This window comes from Otolemur garnettii, unplaced genomic scaffold (genome assembly GCF_000181295.1).
Source record: "Otolemur garnettii isolate 467f Iridium unplaced genomic scaffold, OtoGar3 scaffold00033, whole genome shotgun sequence".
Classification (NCBI taxonomy): Eukaryota; Metazoa; Chordata; class Mammalia; order Primates; family Galagidae; genus Otolemur; species Otolemur garnettii.
In genome coordinates, this window is record NW_003852428.1 from 14,566,097 (window position 1) to 14,583,274 (window position 17,178).

The 17,178-nt window shown below is 47.4% G+C and overlaps 1 protein-coding gene across 1 annotated transcript in view; it reads left to right on the forward strand.

Annotated features, from left to right (window-relative positions):
* The first annotated feature begins 351 nt into the window (after positions 1–351).
* DAP (death associated protein) overlaps positions 352–17,178 on the forward strand; it is a 61,612-nt gene continuing 44,785 nt past the window's right edge. Inside the window, exons 1-2 of the mRNA XM_003789547.3 lie at positions 352–560; positions 12,512–12,608. Coding sequence (XP_003789595.1) covers positions 506–560; positions 12,512–12,608 — 152 coding nt within the window. The 5' untranslated portion in view covers positions 352–505. The remainder of the gene's footprint in view (positions 561–12,511; positions 12,609–17,178) is intronic.

Sequence of the window (17,178 nt, forward strand, 5' to 3'; positions counted from 1 at the left end):
CCCCAATGCGCGCACGGGTTTTCCCACCGCCGTCACCGTCGGACGAGGGCTCTTCTGCCTAGTGCGTTCCAGGCACTAGCCAATTTCACGCCGGACCCCTTTTAACTTCCTACGACTCCTTGCGCCCCCGCCTGCCTAGGTCCCGCCACTTCGAACCCTACACGGCCCGCCCCCGTTCCCCCTTCCCCTCCGCCTCTTCCGCCGCCGCCACCGCCCTTCGCCACACCTTCCACGTGGCGCTGCCGACTGCGCATGCTCTGTTCCCGGGACTAGCCGGTCCGACGGGGCGGGCGGGCCTCAGTGACGTCAGCGCGCACACCGCGGGTGGGCCGGGCCGCGCCACGTCGGCGCGCGGCGGCGGTGGCTGTCGGACCTGCGCGGCCCCGGAGCTCCAGGCGCGCGCACAGCTCTCGCCCCCCTCCGCGGCGCTCTCGCACACTCCCGCCGGGTTCCGGAGCCGCGTCGCCGCCGCCACTGCCCCAGCCCCTGGGAGCCCAGTCGCGCCATGTCGTCGCCTCCCGAAGGGAAACTAGAGACTAAAGCTGGACACCCGCCCGCCGGTACTGACTCATTTTCACTTTCTCTCCCTGCGCGGGTACCGACGGCGGCTCGAACCCGGGGCCACCGGGGCTCTGTGAGCCGGGCGGGGGCTCTGCGAGACAGGGACTCGGGACCGGTCCTGGTGCCCTGATGCCCTCGTGCAGGGGGCGCTCGGGCTGTAGCGATCCGTGCGGGAGCCGCCGTGTCACCGCACGAGACTAGCTGTGGTCGGGGACGTGCCTGCTCCGGGGACTTTAAACTGGGTCCCGCGCTGGTGAAGACTCGCCGGTGTGTAAAGTGCGGAACTGCATCCTTGTAGGAGTTGCACGCAGCTTAGGATGACTTGAGGAAGCCCAGTTGCACAACTTTTTAAAAACAAAGTTTGGCGGCTAATAGTTACTTAGAATGTGCAAGGATTTTCTTAAGAGTAACAAACAGTTAAAAGCTAGTGTTTTTAACATCATGGTAACGATTAATTATAGACTGATGGCATTTCATACTGACAAGAGCGAAAAGAATTTTTATCACTCATCACTCACTAGGACTTATTTTCACCCCGTTTCTTTTGCATCCAGGTTTTTCTCTGAAGTGCTTTTTCTTTTTTTAAAGCAAATCCTGAACTTTTAAGGCAAGGAAGTTAAATTCAGGAAAGAGCCATCTTTCTTAGAACATAGGAATCGGAGCGGCCTTGCTGTTGGTACCGTCTCCTCCCCTTTCTGGGCACAGTTCCTGCTTGCACTTTGGAGTCTGTTCACACTGGTCAATTTCCATTTCTGCTCTCCTGTCCCATGTCACTTGATCCATATGGTAGGATCCTGGCGACAGGATCAAAGGCCCTGGGTCCCAGAGACCAAGTTACCTCTGTGTATGCTTTTTTGAGGCCTTAATGGCAAACGAGTGTATAAACTTGGTCTTCTAGTAACAGAAACCTTAGACGAGCGTGGCTGCTTTTTGTGGCATATATGTGCCATTTTGTTACAGTAGAGATTCCTAGTGCCTGTAGGGCTGAATTCTCCACACTCAGTGCAGTGAAAAGGAGCAGTTCTTCAAAATGTTGCATTCCAGAGTAGGCAGTATTTTTACTGGTGACAGAGGTTCTCAACAACCAAACTGGCACTAGGAAAGAAAACTGGCTGATGCCAGAGGACTTACGAAGCATGGGGTTTTGGAAAATCATTTCCCTGTAGAGGGAAATAGGCTGGGAGGACTTTTGTGTTGCATTGGTTAAACAACAGATTAAAGGGACTTTCTGGCTAACACTTTTGACTCTACCATCCACCCTGGGAGGAGCACTTTTGTTACACTCACAGCTGGCCTGGCTCTACAATCCTGGGATAATGAGTTGCATTAAAGTGTCTGTTGGAATGATACCAAATCAAAGTACAGTAATTAAACTGCATACAATGACATTTCCATATGGAGATGTTTAAGATCAGAGGTATAAACCATTTCATATTAACCCCCTGGGAGAAATTTCCTGATGGACTCTGACTTTTCTTTGAATTGTAAACAGCCAGGCTTTGTGAATTACAAATTAAATAGCTTATTTTCGCCTGAGGGAACAGGAGACAACTTAGTTGTGCAGGCATCACACTTGGGTTCTGAGTTTTGAGGGTCTCTTCACACTTCTCTAGGGCTCAGTTTTCCTCATTTATGAAATTCAAGGTGTGGGCCAAAAGAGCTACCTCTGGATAAGTCTTGGGTGGGGTTGTCTCTGCTACGATGACTCTCCTTAGAGCTGCCTTGCTTCCATCTGTTCCTCTTAAGGATCAGGCCCCCATGGACAGTTGATCCTACAGGTAAACTTAAGTGACTTCAAGGCAGCTGCTTTGGTCTTTGGGGTCTTAAAACCAGCAGGAGCTCCTACCATGGCTGTAACTGCATTCAGCATTTCCAAGGCCAGTCAGATTTGGCTAGAGATACAGGAAGGGGCTGGCATTCTGGGACGTCAGGGGGCCAAGTGGAGAGGTGCCTTTGTAGGCTGCAGTATTTGTTAGGCTCAGATGCCCCTTCCCCGTGTTCCAGAGGACCCTGTGTGGAGGCCTTTTTTGGCATAAGCTCATGGTGTTTAGTCTGGCGTTGCCGGAGAGTAAGCAGTACTGCAGAGTAGATGGTTTTAAAAAAAAAAATAAATAAAAGGCAACCTACTATAATAAAGGATAATCATCGAGGATAGCCAGGAGCGCTGTTCATAAATCAAAATAACTGCCTTAAAAACGTTGAGAATGCTTTCATTAAGTGCTTAAATTAAATAACAGGCTTGTGCTTAAATCCTCAATCGGAAATAATAAAATTCTCTTATACTGCCTATCTTAATGTTCTTTTGTGTTTTCTCTTTATTGCTGTCTGGATTATATCGCCTCCCATGTATTCTGTTCACCCCTCATACCCCAGAGCACATTCTCCCACTTACTTCTCCCTGTCTCCTCTCCTCCTGCTGTTCAGGGCTGGGTCTTACTGATGCAGTATCTTTATCTCCAAGCCCCCCACATGTTCCCAAGTGATTTCCCCAGGGCCTCTTCCCACCTCTCACTGCTCCCCTGCCTGGCGGGTTGGCACCCTCCCTACCTCTGTGTTCTCAGCCAATTCTGGGAGCCAAGTAGTGGAAATAGTAACTGAAGTATCTGGTGTGTTAAGGTGTGCCAGCATGGTTCTAAGCACTTGGCACTTTTAACTTATTAAATTAGCAGTCACCTGATTGTTGGGATATCAAGGACAGTCCTATTTTAAAAACCAACTAAACCCTTTGGAGCATCCATTGCCAACTCCATTGGGCCAGGGATTCAGGAGAAGGGGCTACAAAGGCCTTTGCCTTTGGAAGGGCAGCAGCCTGACAGAGAACGCCATCACTTGCCAGGTGCCTCCTCCCAAGGCGTGAGATTAATGAAGCACTTTGTAAAGGCTTCTGGAGAGTGTGTGAGAAAAGTGCTGTGTGGATACAAAGTATTGTTAGTTATGAGTGATGGATGGCGCTGCATCACACTGTGGCCAATGTGCTGCCGTCTGCGGCCCTCTGTAAAGTAATCCAGTCTTAATGATTTGAGACCTCACCACTGCTCTTGACTACAAAATATTTGCAGAGAAATGGGGTGAGACCGCATGTTTTATGAGCATTATGGCAAATACAGATTAGCAAAGTTAGAATTAGCGAGATTCTTTCTGTTTCATCTAACAGCAGTAATAGCATTCCGCATAATTATAAGGCATGCTATTACTCATTTCTGCCTGTCTTCGTGCGATTGTGGCAGTGATGAGGGTAAAATCTCTTTGCTAAATACATTTGGCTGGCCCTGTTCCCCTCCATTTCCCAGGGGGAGCAAAAACTGTGTGTCGGTCTAGTTCTCATAAATCCAACATGTGATAGCTTTGAAAGTTACTAATTTCACATGTGATTTTCTTTAAAAAGTAGACTTTACATCCTCTCTAGAACTGAATCAGATGGAAATATAAACATAGTTGTACTTATTGAAAGTAAAATGAGAAATGGACCACTTTGGTTTTCCTAGCAACTTAGAAGTAATTCAGTTCTCTGTTACATTGATCAGTCAGACGTGAGTTAAAGACATATTTCAAAGATTATAGGTAATAATTCTCCCTGAGTTATCTTCCAGCAGGAAGATTTCAGATTATCTAGATGGTTCTATTGCTTGAGACAGAAGACTAGATGTCTTTTCTTATAATAACCACGTAGTCATAGGTTTGCTGAGCATAGTCCTGGGATCAGCCAGTCACTGCCCTGAGATTGAAGGATACAGGTAAGAGGTCCCCTGTTGTTCCCCACATAAGGAAAAAAGACCCTTTAGTGACTGCATGTTTTTCAGGTTTTGTAGGACTGCTGTAGATTTCACCTCTGTTCTCTACCCCTTCTAGCATCCTGGGGACTTGGCTGTTAGTGAATGCTTCCTCCTTCCCAACTTCAGAAATCTTTTTTGTTTATACAGGGAATAATCACTTTTGGATAAAGTACTAGGTTAGTATAGAGTGGTCCTTATCACAGACAACCCACTGTCTCAGTGGCTAAACAGATTAAGGTCTGTTTCTCTCCTGGGTGGTCCTACAAGGAACCATTCAGAAGGCCAGAGCCCCTCTGCTGTGCGACACTGCCATTGCAAGGCATGGCTGCTGCACTGGAACAGAGTGTAGTTCATCCTGCCAGGGGCTTGATGCTGGAGCCTGTGAGTGGCATATGTTAGCATTAGTCTATGCAGTTTTGGAGTAGGGTGCTGGCCCCATATGCTGGAGGTGGTGGGTTTAAACCCAGCCCCAGCCAAAAACTGCAAAAATAAATAAATAAAGGAAAGATTTTTTTAAAAAAAAAGAAAATGCAGTTCTATTTTTCCATAATTCTAGAGGGCAGAAGTTCAAACTGGGTCTAAAAATCAAGATGTTGGTAGGGCTGGTTCCTTCTGGAGACTCCAGGGAAGAATTTGTTTGCCTTTTCTGGGGTCTAGAGACTGCCCTATTCTTCTGTCTCCAAAGGCAACAGTGTCTGGTGGTGTCCTCAGGTTGGACGCTGTGATGGGGACACTGTGCTGCCTTCCACAGTCACTTTTCCTCACACTGTTAGCCAGACCCAGGTACATGGCTCTGATTCCCACTGCAGGGGAGGCTGGGAGTGGGATTAGCAAACACCTGCCTGGTCCCCGCCTCACCCAGTCCCCAGTGTCAGGTTCTCCAGAGCACCTACCTCCTGGCAGTGGGTCCAGAACTTTTAGAAATTGGCCTCCCTATACTTGAAGCTGCCAGTGAAGTTGCCCCAGCACTGTTCAACTTGAGGGGTCCAGGCAGGTGTCCTGCAGGGTGCCCCTTCCGGTGCCATCACCACATAGCTGATATCTGGGATCAAAGCCAGATGTGGGATGGAACACACCCTGCTATAAAAGACGGAACCTGGCCTTACTAGCTCTGAGTCACAGCTCCATGGCCTGGGGCTTACCCTGTCTCCAAACCTCACTTCCACCCAGTGAGTGGGGCTGCCCCGTGTAACGTTAGGGCTGTATCCTCCTTTGCCATCTGTGCTTCTGAGATGAAGCTGTCAGGGATGCAAGTTCAGGAGCATGTTGGGGCTCATTCTTCACGAGCCATTCTTTCCACACGATGTGCACACACCCGAAAGCCCGTGGAGACTCCAGGCAGCTGGGGCTGGGTTCATTTTGGGATCCTTATAACTCACGGCTGTCCATGTCAGGCCAGTCTCCACACACAGTTCTCGCTGCCTCTCGCCCATTCATCCTCCCCTGTCTTTACAGGGCGCCCACTCCTTGTGTGAACTTTGTAGGAGTGAGTCTGCTTGCCAAGTCCTCTCCACCTGTGGAGCCAGTCCCTAACTATAGACCATGTTCCCTTGCCCTGCTCCCACCAGAAAGTTCTCCCCCACCTAATCTCATGAACCCCAGGGGGGTCCAGTCCAATTTCCTCTCACTCACCTGCCACTTCATCGCTCTACCTGAGATCCTCAGGTTTAATCCTCACCATCAGCACTGGGTTTTTGCTATTTTATTTTCTTTTGTTCTTCCCAGCAGTACAATCCTTAGAACTTTCCATCTCTTCTTCTAGATGGGTGAGCTTCCCTTTGAATAACATTTGAATGGGTCTTCTCAGGCAGGGACGTGGGTGGCATCCACTTGCAAGCCCTACCCCAGTACCTGCAGTGAGTGCTTTGGGGACATTCGTGCAAATTAATAGCTCTTCCCAGCTGCCCTCTGGAGACCGCATCCTGGTTCATGAGGCTCTTACGTGTCCCCTTCTCGTAGTAGAGTTTCTTAGCCTGCCGCTAAACATTATAGCCAGTGATGCCCCCTCCCCAACAGCCACAGGGTGGGGGCTGGGCCGGGAGCACATAGTCATTTCTGTCCTCAGTGTCTGCTGACCGCTGAAGTCCAGCCTCAGGTGCAGCTTCCTGTGCTCCCTGTCCTGTGTGGACAGCTGCTCCTCAGAGCTTCCCTTCCACACTCACCATCCTCCCTGTCTAGCTGGTGGAGCAGCCAGGCCCTGTCTCCAGGCCATTGGTTACGCTCAGAGGCTGTGATGCTCTGTTTCCTAAAAGGAGTCCAAGCGTGAAACTGCCTGCATGGGAATAAGGGTCAAGTCCAGCCCTGCTGCTTGCTAGTGGTGCTGTTTGTGACAACCAGCTTCTCCCTTCTTGGTGCTTCAGGGTCTGCTCCCAAGGGCTGCTGTACCACGGGAAGATGCGTGCACTGTGGTCAGAGCAGTGCCTGGCACACAGCGAACTCACCAGGATTGGTGATTCTCTGGAAGCTTCCTTACTTAGCCAGTGATGCCGGGACCATAGAGCTGGTGGTGGCCAGCACCACCGCACTTTACGGGACGTCTCCCTCACTCCTCAGCAGCCTGGAGAGCTGTGCTGGGTGAGGGGACAGCAAAGTACCAAGGCTCTGAAGACTACAGGGACCTCTTTAAAAGCGAAATCCTGATTTAAAAACCTGTTAATAAGACGAGCTAACAGGTGAGCACGTCCAATGCTCCAGGCCCTCCCTGTTGGGGCTGTTTGACTTGTGCTGACTCGTTTAATCCTCAGCTGTCCTGGAGATGGAGGGACACCATCACGCTTTCTTCACAGATGGAGGAAGCTGAGGCACACATAGCCTCGGCAGCTTGCCTAGATGCACACATATGTGCACACATTGACACACTCGCATGCACACACGAGCAGGGCTAAGATTTGAACCCCAGGGTCTGGCTCCAGGATCCACATTCTTAACCTCTGCATGGTCTTCTGCCAAGAGGAAGCTTCTTTGAATTTGGAGCTTCTGGTTGAATAGCACAACAGAAATCTTGAGGTTTGTCCCCTAATGTCTCTGACAAAATTATTTCAATTCACAAAGTCTACAGATTTCTGCAAAAGTAATTCCGCCTTTGTAGTTTTACAAATGAAAAGTTGCAGAGGCAGCGATACAACAGTCACAATAAGTATGTGCTGTCATATTTTTTGGCAGTATTGCAAGTTAAAATGAATCTGTCTCAGCCTTGAATTATTATTATTATTGCCACTTTTTATTGCTTCATTAATCACCAAACATACTGAGAGGGATTGATGAAGTTAATTGTTTTTAGAAACTAAATTAAATACAAGAGCTAATGCCAGGTGACTGAGCCCGACCCTGTGTACTTACCTCAACAGAGGAGTGGACAGGCTGCTGAGAGCTCCAGAAGACCTGGTCTTTTCAGATGTCACTGTGACATTCATCTTCAGTTTTGTTTGTACTTAGTTGCATGGCTCTTTTTACCTTCAGTCAGTTTATAGAACACACCTGTAAGTTATAGTTTAAAAGTTTTATATTTATGCAAAAAAAATTTTTTTAAATTAAAAAACAAAAGTGTTATGTCTGCCAAGTTGAAGTGATGCAGAGATCACCTTTAAATGGACCTCTGCATTCATCTGTTAGAACTGCCGTAACAAAATACGACAGACTGGGTGGCTTCATAGCAGACATTTGTTTTCTGTGGTTCTGGAGGCTGCAAGTCCAACATCAGAGTGCTGGTGGGTCTGCTTTCTCCCAAGGCCTCTCCTGGGCTTGCAGATGGCACCTTCTTGCTGTGGCCTTGTGTGGCCATGCCTTGTGCACGTGTGCACACCTCTGGTGTCTTCCTCTTCGTATAAGGACACCAGCCTCACTGTGTTAGGGCCCTTCCCTAATGACCTCATTTCAAGGATCTCTCTCCTAATACAGTCACAATCTAAAGTTCGGGGGCTTAGAACATCAACATGTAAATTTTGTGGGGACATAGTTCAGCCCATCACAGCATCTTTGTTTTTATTTGTTTGTTTGTTTGTTTTAGGGTTTTATTTTTTGTTGTTTGTTTGTTTTGAGACAGAGTCTCATTCTCTTGCCTTGTCTAGAGTGTCAGCTTATCTTACACCAACCTCAACTCCTGGGTTCAAACAATCCTCTTGCCTCAGCTTCACGAGTAGCTGGGACTACAATCACCCACTACAATGTCCAGCTAATTTTTCTATTTTCTAGAAGAGATAGGGATCCTGCACTTGCTCAGACTTGTCTCCAACTCTTGAGCTGACTTGGTATTCCCTCCCACCTCAGCCTCCTAGAGTGCTAGGGTTACAGGCAGGAGGGAGACACTAACACAGCCCCATCATAGCGTCTTTAATCAATTCCTAATGGCCACGGAATAGACAGGGAAGGAAATGAATTTAAAAATAAATTCATTGAGATAGTTCTTTTAGGTTCTTTCTTTGGTTAAAATATTCATACCTCCTGGATCTTGTGTTTCAAAAGACTAGAAAATTATCTTATATTCAGAGTTTATGTTCCATCTCCATTTCTTATCATGTGGCAGATTATATAGTCTGGGAAATCTTAGATTAAAAGAAGCTGCCTCCAAGTGGTAGATTTTTTTCTTTCTTTTTAAATTTGAGCTCAAACTTAGGGAAATCCCTGGGGACAAAAAACAAAGACAGAACTGAAATTCAGACAGTTACCCTGAGCCCTGAGCCCACATGAGGGAGGGATTAACACCCAAGAGAGACCCCAGTATAAATCTGGATTTTCACAGGCCAAACCCTGGGGGGGAGGGGCCTCCCGCCAGAGGCCTGGGGTGGTGAGGAGGTGAGGCCATGTCAGCTGAGGCTCCAGATAGGAACCAAAGTTATCTGGAGAATTTTTTTTTTTTTGAGAGTCTCTGTCTACCTGAGTAGAGTGCCATGGTATCCTCATAACTCCCAGCAATCTCAAACTTTTGGGCTTGACAGAGCCTTTTGCCTCAGCTTCCTGAGAACTACAACAGGCACCCACCACTATGCCTGCCTAGTTTTCTATTTTTAGTAGAGCCGGGCTCTCACTCTTGGTCAGGCTTGTCTCGGACTCCTGAACTCAAGCAATTCGTCTGCCTTTACAGCCATGAGCCACCACACCCGGCCAAGAATTTTTAAACACAGGGCTGTTTTACATTGAATCAAGTTCAAATTTGTGCTGTTTGGTCTGACATTTCTATTCTGAAAAGGATTTCTGGACATCTATACCCCTCGTCTGGCAGAAACACTTGCAGCGTCTCTCCATGAGGCTGCTGTCTGCACCACAGGCCCTGAGCGATCCTCGCTGTAAAGCCTTGTGAAGCCAAGCTCACGATCCACACCCACCCAGCACAAGGGCAACAAGCTGCAGGGAAAAACAAGCAGCAAGATTAGGCTCCCAGGGACTTGAGAAAAGAAACTAATGGGACATACAGTTATGCCGAGAGTGGCTCAACAGGTAGAGGAGCTGAAAACCTCGGAAAAGAGTCAGAATCCACCAAATGATGACCTGATGAATTTCAGGACAAAAACAGGCCTGTAGGAATGAAAACAGAAATGATTAAAAACCGATTGATGGGATATGAAGCAGGGTTTTGGTTTTGGGGGGTTTTTTGCAGTTTTTGGCCAAGGCTGGGTTTGAACCCGCCACTTCCAGCATGCTGGGCCAGCGCCCTACTCCTTTGAGCCACAGATGCCGCCATAAAGCAGGTTTTTGAGAAGATTACTCAAGAGGATTCTATTGTCTTCTTTCCAAGGAGAATCTCCCCTCTGTTGAAAAGAGGTGGGGGCAACGGGAGATTTTAGTTTGGGCTGTAGACCAGCAGGTGCACGGTTTCAACGCAGTTCTTTGTCTTCCTTGCGCTCTCTGTCACCTTCTCTCGTGGGCAGCTGCCAGAGGACCAGTGATCCTGAGCAGGAAGTGTCACTGTCTTCCTGAAGTCAGGGGCTGGCAGAGTCTCCCAGGAAAATCAAAGATGAGTAAACGTGAAGTGTGTAAGCCCACTGCTGTTCCCATTCTCCTGTTCATCAGCTTCTTACAGAAATTGTCTTGGGCTTTGGTGACTCAGCAGAGTCTATCCAAATTGGAAACACCAAAAGACATGGTGTGACACGTCGACTGTATCATGTGATGAAGCTGTCTCATGGCAGGTGACTCAGAGTAGCAGCGCCCTGGAGGGGAGCCTGCGGTGAGGACTGCAGTGAAACCTTGCATCTGTGCCAGGGCTCTGCCAAATGCCTCCCAGGCCCCATTCCAAAGGCTCAGTCTTGGGAGGCTTATCCCCTCTCTGTAGATGAAGCTGTGCGTCTTTGAGAATCTGAGTGATTGGCCTGAGGCCACAGAGCTGAGGATGTGCAGGAACTGCGGACCCCAAAGCCCGCGCTGCTGACTGCCGTGCAAGGCGGGCTTTCTGGACGCAGAGCCAACATTTCCAAACTCTATTCCATGGAGCACTCTATTCCCAAGGAGGGATAACCAGTATTTCTGTGAAGGGGAAAAACAACCCCAAGTCACACACATTTGGGAGAGAATGGGTGCCATGCGCCCTCGTAAATCTTCACAATGCAGGTTAGCACACTAAAGGCCAAGAAAATCTTTCTTGAGAAAACCTATTTAATTTTTCAAACTAGCATTTCTCTTATTAACTCCTAAGATTCACCCCTCCCTCCCCATTACACTGTGGTAGTAACTCATTACCTATTAGGGAAATGCACACTAAACTACAGTAAGACACAACTTCATACCCACCGGGGTGGGGTTAATTAAAAAGATGGACAGCAACAAGTGTAGCAGGCGTGTGGGGAAGCGGAGCCCTCCTACCCGGAGGGGATGTCAGCTTGTGCCACAGTCTTGGAAACCACTTCAGGAGTTCTTCAAAGGATAAATGCAGAGTTCCTGTGTGACCAGCTCCACTCCTAGGTAGATACATGAGGAAGTGAAAACAGATGTCCACACAAAAACGTATCTGTAATTTGTTCACAGCTGCATTATCACGATAACCAAAAAAGGGGAAACGACCCAAATGGTCACCAGCCTATGCATGGATAGATAACGTGTGGTGTATTTATGCAATGGAATATTATTCAGCAATAGAGGGAATGAAATGACATGTGCTCCAACAGGGTGAACCCTGAAAGCATGCTAAGTGAAAGTCACCAAAAGCCACGTATTTTACGATCTCGTTTACGTCAAGTGTGTAGAGTAGGCAAATCCAGATGACTGGCTGCCGGGAGCTGGGATAGTAAGGGATGGGAGATGCCTCTTCGTAGGTGTGGGGTTTCTGTTGGGGGTGATAAAAATGGCCCGAAGTGGATTGTGGTGTTGATTGTACAATTTGTGATACAGTCAAAGCCTTGAACTGTGCAGTTTAAGTGGATCGATTGTACTGTGCATGAGTTAATGTATCAGCAAAGCTGCTTTTAAAAACCTGAATTGACGGCCAGGCATGGTGGCTCACCCCTGTAATCCTAACATTCTGGGAGGCCAAGGCTCGTGGATTGCCTCAGCTCGTGAGTTTGAGACTAGCCTGAGCCAGAAGGAGACCTCATCTCTAAAAATATAGCCGGGCATTGTGGCAGGCGCCTGTAGTCTCAGCTACTTAGGAGGCTGAGGCAAGAGAATCGCTTAAGCCCACGGGTTTGAGGCTGCTGTGAGCTATGAAGGCACTCTACCAAGAGTGACAAAGTAAAACTCGGTCTCCAAAAAAAAAAAAGCTGAATTAATATCTGCCAGCAGTTTGGCCAAGGCTGCTGTAGGAGTCTTTGGTGCCACTCTATGAAGGCACCATAGCTGTCCATGTCCCCCTTTGCTATGCTATCCCATCCAAAGCATCCTTGATATTTGAGAAAGTAAACATCACAGGGCAGGGTTTAAGTGAGCAGTCCCACACACAGGACCCAAAGCAAGCAGCCCCGCTCACGGTTTCTGCTGTGGTTACTCTGGTGCTCTTACAAAACACCGGAAAGGTGGCCAGGAAAGGAAACTCGAGCTGGGAGAGTTTCTCAGTGGCTCTGGAATGAATGTGAAGTGCTGTATTGTGTTGAATCTCCCCCAAACACTAACCTTCCCTAGTCAATAACTGCCACCACCAGATTCTCCAGACTAGCTTGTGGCCACCGGGCGCCAAAACCTCCCCAGCTAGTTCCCCTGTCCACAGCGACTCCTGCTCTGTGTAATCACACTCCCCTTTGTTTTCATTTCAGTGAAAGCTGGTGGGATGCGGATTGTGCAGAAACACCCCCACACGGGAGACGCCAAAGAGGAGAAAGACAAGGATGACCAGGAATGGGAAAGCCCCAGGTGGGACAATTCCAGTGACTCTCGAGCATGGTCCACAAATAGCATAATTCAGTTAAACATTAATATTTGTTCTCTGTTCTGTGCTTCTGATAACCCTGGGCCACGTGGAGCCCTATGCTGTGTGTTTTTCCTTTCCCAGTCAGTGAGGCGGCGGTTTTGTTCCCAGATGGAAGAAATAGAGCATCTAGAGCACCCTCTTCCCTACCCAGGCCTTGTGCCCAGGGCCAGAGGCACTGGCCGTGTGCCCAGTGCAGTGCGGGGGAGTCATGTCCAGGTTGGCAAGTAGAGGCCTGCTCCACTGCCCATGGCTTAGCCAGTGCCACTCCCTTCCTGGAAGCCACAGGCTGTACAGGGCAGGAGCAGATTGGGCTCAGGTTCAAGCAGCTGCCGGTAGCCCCTTGGTTTCCGTCACTGGCCCTGTCCCACAGGCCAAACTGCCAGGCTGGAGGAAATAAGTGAATTCTTGTAACTACTGGGTTTTTGCACTTCAGGCTTCTGTTGTCATTCCAGAGAGGCATCGTAACATCTGTGGGTAGTTCAAAACTTGGGCTTCGATACTGACATCAGCTGGACTCTTGAGAACTGCCACAACTAGTTGAATCTCTGGGGTGGGCCTGATTGTGCATTGGGTTGGAGAACTTTTGATTTAAGAAACATTTGTAAGAATCATAAGCATCTGGGCTCCCCTGTTTATCAGGCAGTAGTACTATCAGTACTATCTGTAGTCAGTGAGGCCAAGCCTTTATGAGTGACTAGGTGTCCTTAAATGATACCTCTGCCCACCCCCACTCCCTGCCTTCTTGGGTCCTAGATAGGAGTCTCCCTGCAATCTACCCCTCACTGTTCAACACCTGTTTTCCTTTTTCTGAATTCAAGTTTGGTTCAAGGACCTTAATACAGATCCATTTCCTTCCCCCTTGTAATACACACATAGGGACCACAGACGCGTGTACCTCAGAGTTTGTCCACATAGAAGAAAGTAATCTCTGTGTGTTCTACTTATAACTCATCTCCTAACAATGCCTCAGCCAGTGGAGGAAAGAAAGTGTGGAAAGGGACGGAGGGAATGGAAAGAAACTAACCCTTGTCTCTGTGGAGTAGGCTCGTGATTTTATGTCATTTCATTCCAGCAGTCCTGGTAGTTGGTGGCATTCTCCCGACTGACACACAAGGAAATGGAGAACCAGACAGGGGTATAAACTTGCTCATAGTGTGCACCTTGTGGGTTAATGGAGCAGGAATTTAATACCCAGGTCTTATGGAATCCAGAGCAGCCCAGGCCTCTAGCAGAGTCCTCACAGGAGGGATGCACGTTCTTGGGGACCCCACATGTCTGCTCACGTATGTCCTCCACCACTTGGCATTTTCCATAAAAGTCGTGTCCACTTACGGGAGGACAACAATTCAGGTGAAGTTTCTGAGTGGTTATCTCTGTCTTTAATCAGCAGCAGGAAGATTTGGTCCAAGTTCTGGTTTTATTCATTTATTTTTTCCAAGTTCTGGTTTGAAAAGAGGGTGATTTAAAGAAAATTCTAGAACTGTCTTTCTCACTAACTGTATTCACAAAGCTATGTCTGGAATATACCAATATCAGTAACTTTCCTGCGGGTCCACAATCCTGTATTTCAAAGCCTTGGGGCTTAATTTAGTTTGGAATTCAAAAATTTTGGAGTTTTAGGAGGAGAATACAGATTCTAGAAGAGTAACCCAATGCACATCCCACATAGCACCCCCTGGGGTCTCAAGCATCATTCTGTAATCTGTACACGATGTTGAAACCAAGTGAAATATGGTTTTTAGATTTAGAGACTTGTGTCAGTTCACGTTAAATTTTACCTCACTATGAATTATAAGCAAACTCTTGGTTTTCAGAACATTCTTGAGTTTGGAATTGAAGTTAAGAGCATGTGGCCCTGTAGTAATTTCCCTCTAGGAAACCTGGGTGTCACTACCCTTCTTCCCAGGCAACTGTTTTCTGAAAAAGAAGACTAGAGCAAAGGCCTTGTCTAGAAAAAAAGAGAAATACCCTGGGAAGTTAATGAAATGCACGCCTTTCTGTGTGAGTTTAAGTGGAATAAGGTACAGATAGTGATTTCCCTGCCTAACACAGCGCCAATACAATGAGCGATGGCAATTTATTAGCATGTTTAGAAATAAGGACAGAACAGCCCACTAGTTTTATTTCTATTGATTTTTTTTCATGAGATGAAATGCAGCATTTCTAGAAGACGAGCCATTTAAATAAATAAGGCAGAGGATAAAGGGCTGCGAGAGAAAAGATCACGCACCAGCACTTTAGATTATAGCATCTTATTCACCTTAAAGATCTGTTCTCTGCAGATTTTTGAAGCAGGCTGACTACAGGATACAATTACAAAATGCATAAGCCAGATTTTTGTTATTGTCGCTGTTTCCTACAGCCAAATTGCTGTAGTGTGTTCCTGATGGACGTGTGGGCTCCTATCCTCTGACTCCGGCATGGCTGTTTACTCTGAGGGTTAAAACACCCGACACAGCGTGTATAGACCGGGCGAGCCTGTGGGCAGTCTTAGGCTGTGCGTGTAAGCGGCTAACTCAACTCCTTCTGGCCCTCCATGCGTCAGGCCCAGCACCCAGTGCAGTAGATTACTTCCACCACCGTGGACTCCTCATTTGTCTAATAGGCTGACTGAATAGGCGTACTTAAGAAAAACCATCAGGCCAGGTATGGGGGCTCACACCTGTAATCCCAGCACTTTAGGAGGCTGAGGTAAGGGGAATCTCTTGAGACCAAGAGTTCAAGTCTGGGAAACATAGCAAGACCCTGCCTCTATCCAAATAAATAAATAAATAATAAATAAGTTTTAAAAGTAAAGTCATCTCTGTCTCTTGGAGTCCAGTGAACCTGGCCTTGCTCTAAGTGTGCTGTTTGGGTTTATTCATTTGGTCCTTGCAGCTACTCTTATTTGTTAACATCTGAACCTCAGACTTAGCGGTTGGTTATTATCCCTGATCTCAATTACCACTTCCTCTTCAATAGTGCAGAGAGTTAAAAGGCTTTTCCAAGGTCACACAGTGGGTAAGTGGCAACGTCTACATTGCAGCTAGTGGCAAGCTCCAGATTGCTCACTCGCAGCCAGGAAGCTATGCTCACCAGCTCAGCTCCTGTTCTGTGCTGGGCACTTACCAAGTACTTCACATCAGGTTTGGTGCCCACCTTACCTGTAAGCTGGTATTTCTGTGCCCATTAAAGAGAGAAAGAAAACAAGGTTTAGGGAAGTATCCAGCCCAGTGCTGTGTAGCCAGTCAGTGGCCTGGCCAGGATTCCATCCAGAGTCTGTCTTGACTTGGAAACTCCTGCCCTTGGTATGTTATAGAAACCCCTGGACATACACAGACTGCAGTCTGGGTCCCTCTGTAAATGAAATTTACTGATTCTGGGATTGCCTGTAACCTTATCCACATGCCTCAAACCTATAATCCTAGCCACCTGAAGCCTCACCAGCAATACACTAATTATCAGCTTAGGTTTCAGGGAACTGGGCTGGTTTTACTCTACGTATGGAAAAGCCTATTTATTTGCAGAAATTGTAAAACATTTAATTATCCTTAGGAAGTGTCTTGCAGCATAGGACTTTACCATCTGCATTACCCTAATCCCGAAGTTGTATATTTTTCATGTTTTGTCCAAGTGTTCTCGAGATATGAGAAAAGGTCAGATGCCAGTGTTGTCCTTAGCCCTGTGTCTACGTTCACCAAAGCCTTTTTATTCCTTTCCAGACATTTAGCAGTGGTTTTAAGTTACTGACTCAGCTCCGGTGGCTTCCTTCCCCATTAATTGGAAAATCAAGTACAGAGAAAGGGGACAAGTGGAGCATTGAAGAGGTTTTTATGTGATAAAAAAAAAAAGCCTGCAACTTTTATAGTAATTATTTTTCTTAGAAAAGTTTATGCAACTCTCACTCCTTTTAATCTTGTACTTTTCCAGAGACTTAATAATTTCTTATGCTGCCAACTTGTTTTGAGATACTACGTTTAAAAAAAGAAAAAAGCCGAAATGTGAAAATGTTGCGCGAGCATTTCCAGCAAGCTGAGTCCACCAGTGACCCTGCATGTCGGAGGAGTAACAGGCGTCATTCTTAGTAGCTAATACTTCCCCGAGTAGCTGCTAGATTCCATCTCAGAACCAACCTAATTAAGGAAAGCAGTGATTTCCCTCAAAGCCTTTGTCCAGTGTAATAAGATGAAGTACCCAGTTTCATATGTAAAGGAGAAATGGCAAACATAGACTGGACTTCAGGATTCACTGAAGGAACGGTTTAATGTCAGGTGTTCACTTAAGTCACACCGTGAACCTGGCTTCGTACAAGACATTCAGGGTGCACGAGTGAGCAGCAGCAGGTGATGAGACGCTGAGGAGGCAGCGGCCCTCCTCTGAGCTTAGGACTTAGAGCCATGGTGCTGCTTCCATACCTGGAAAATAAGCAGCAGTCACGTCATGCAGGATGTGGGAAGGACTGGACACGTACAAATGCTAAGAGACTGAAGGGAGCAGGGAGTGACCCAAGTAACTTTGGAGAACATTTTGACT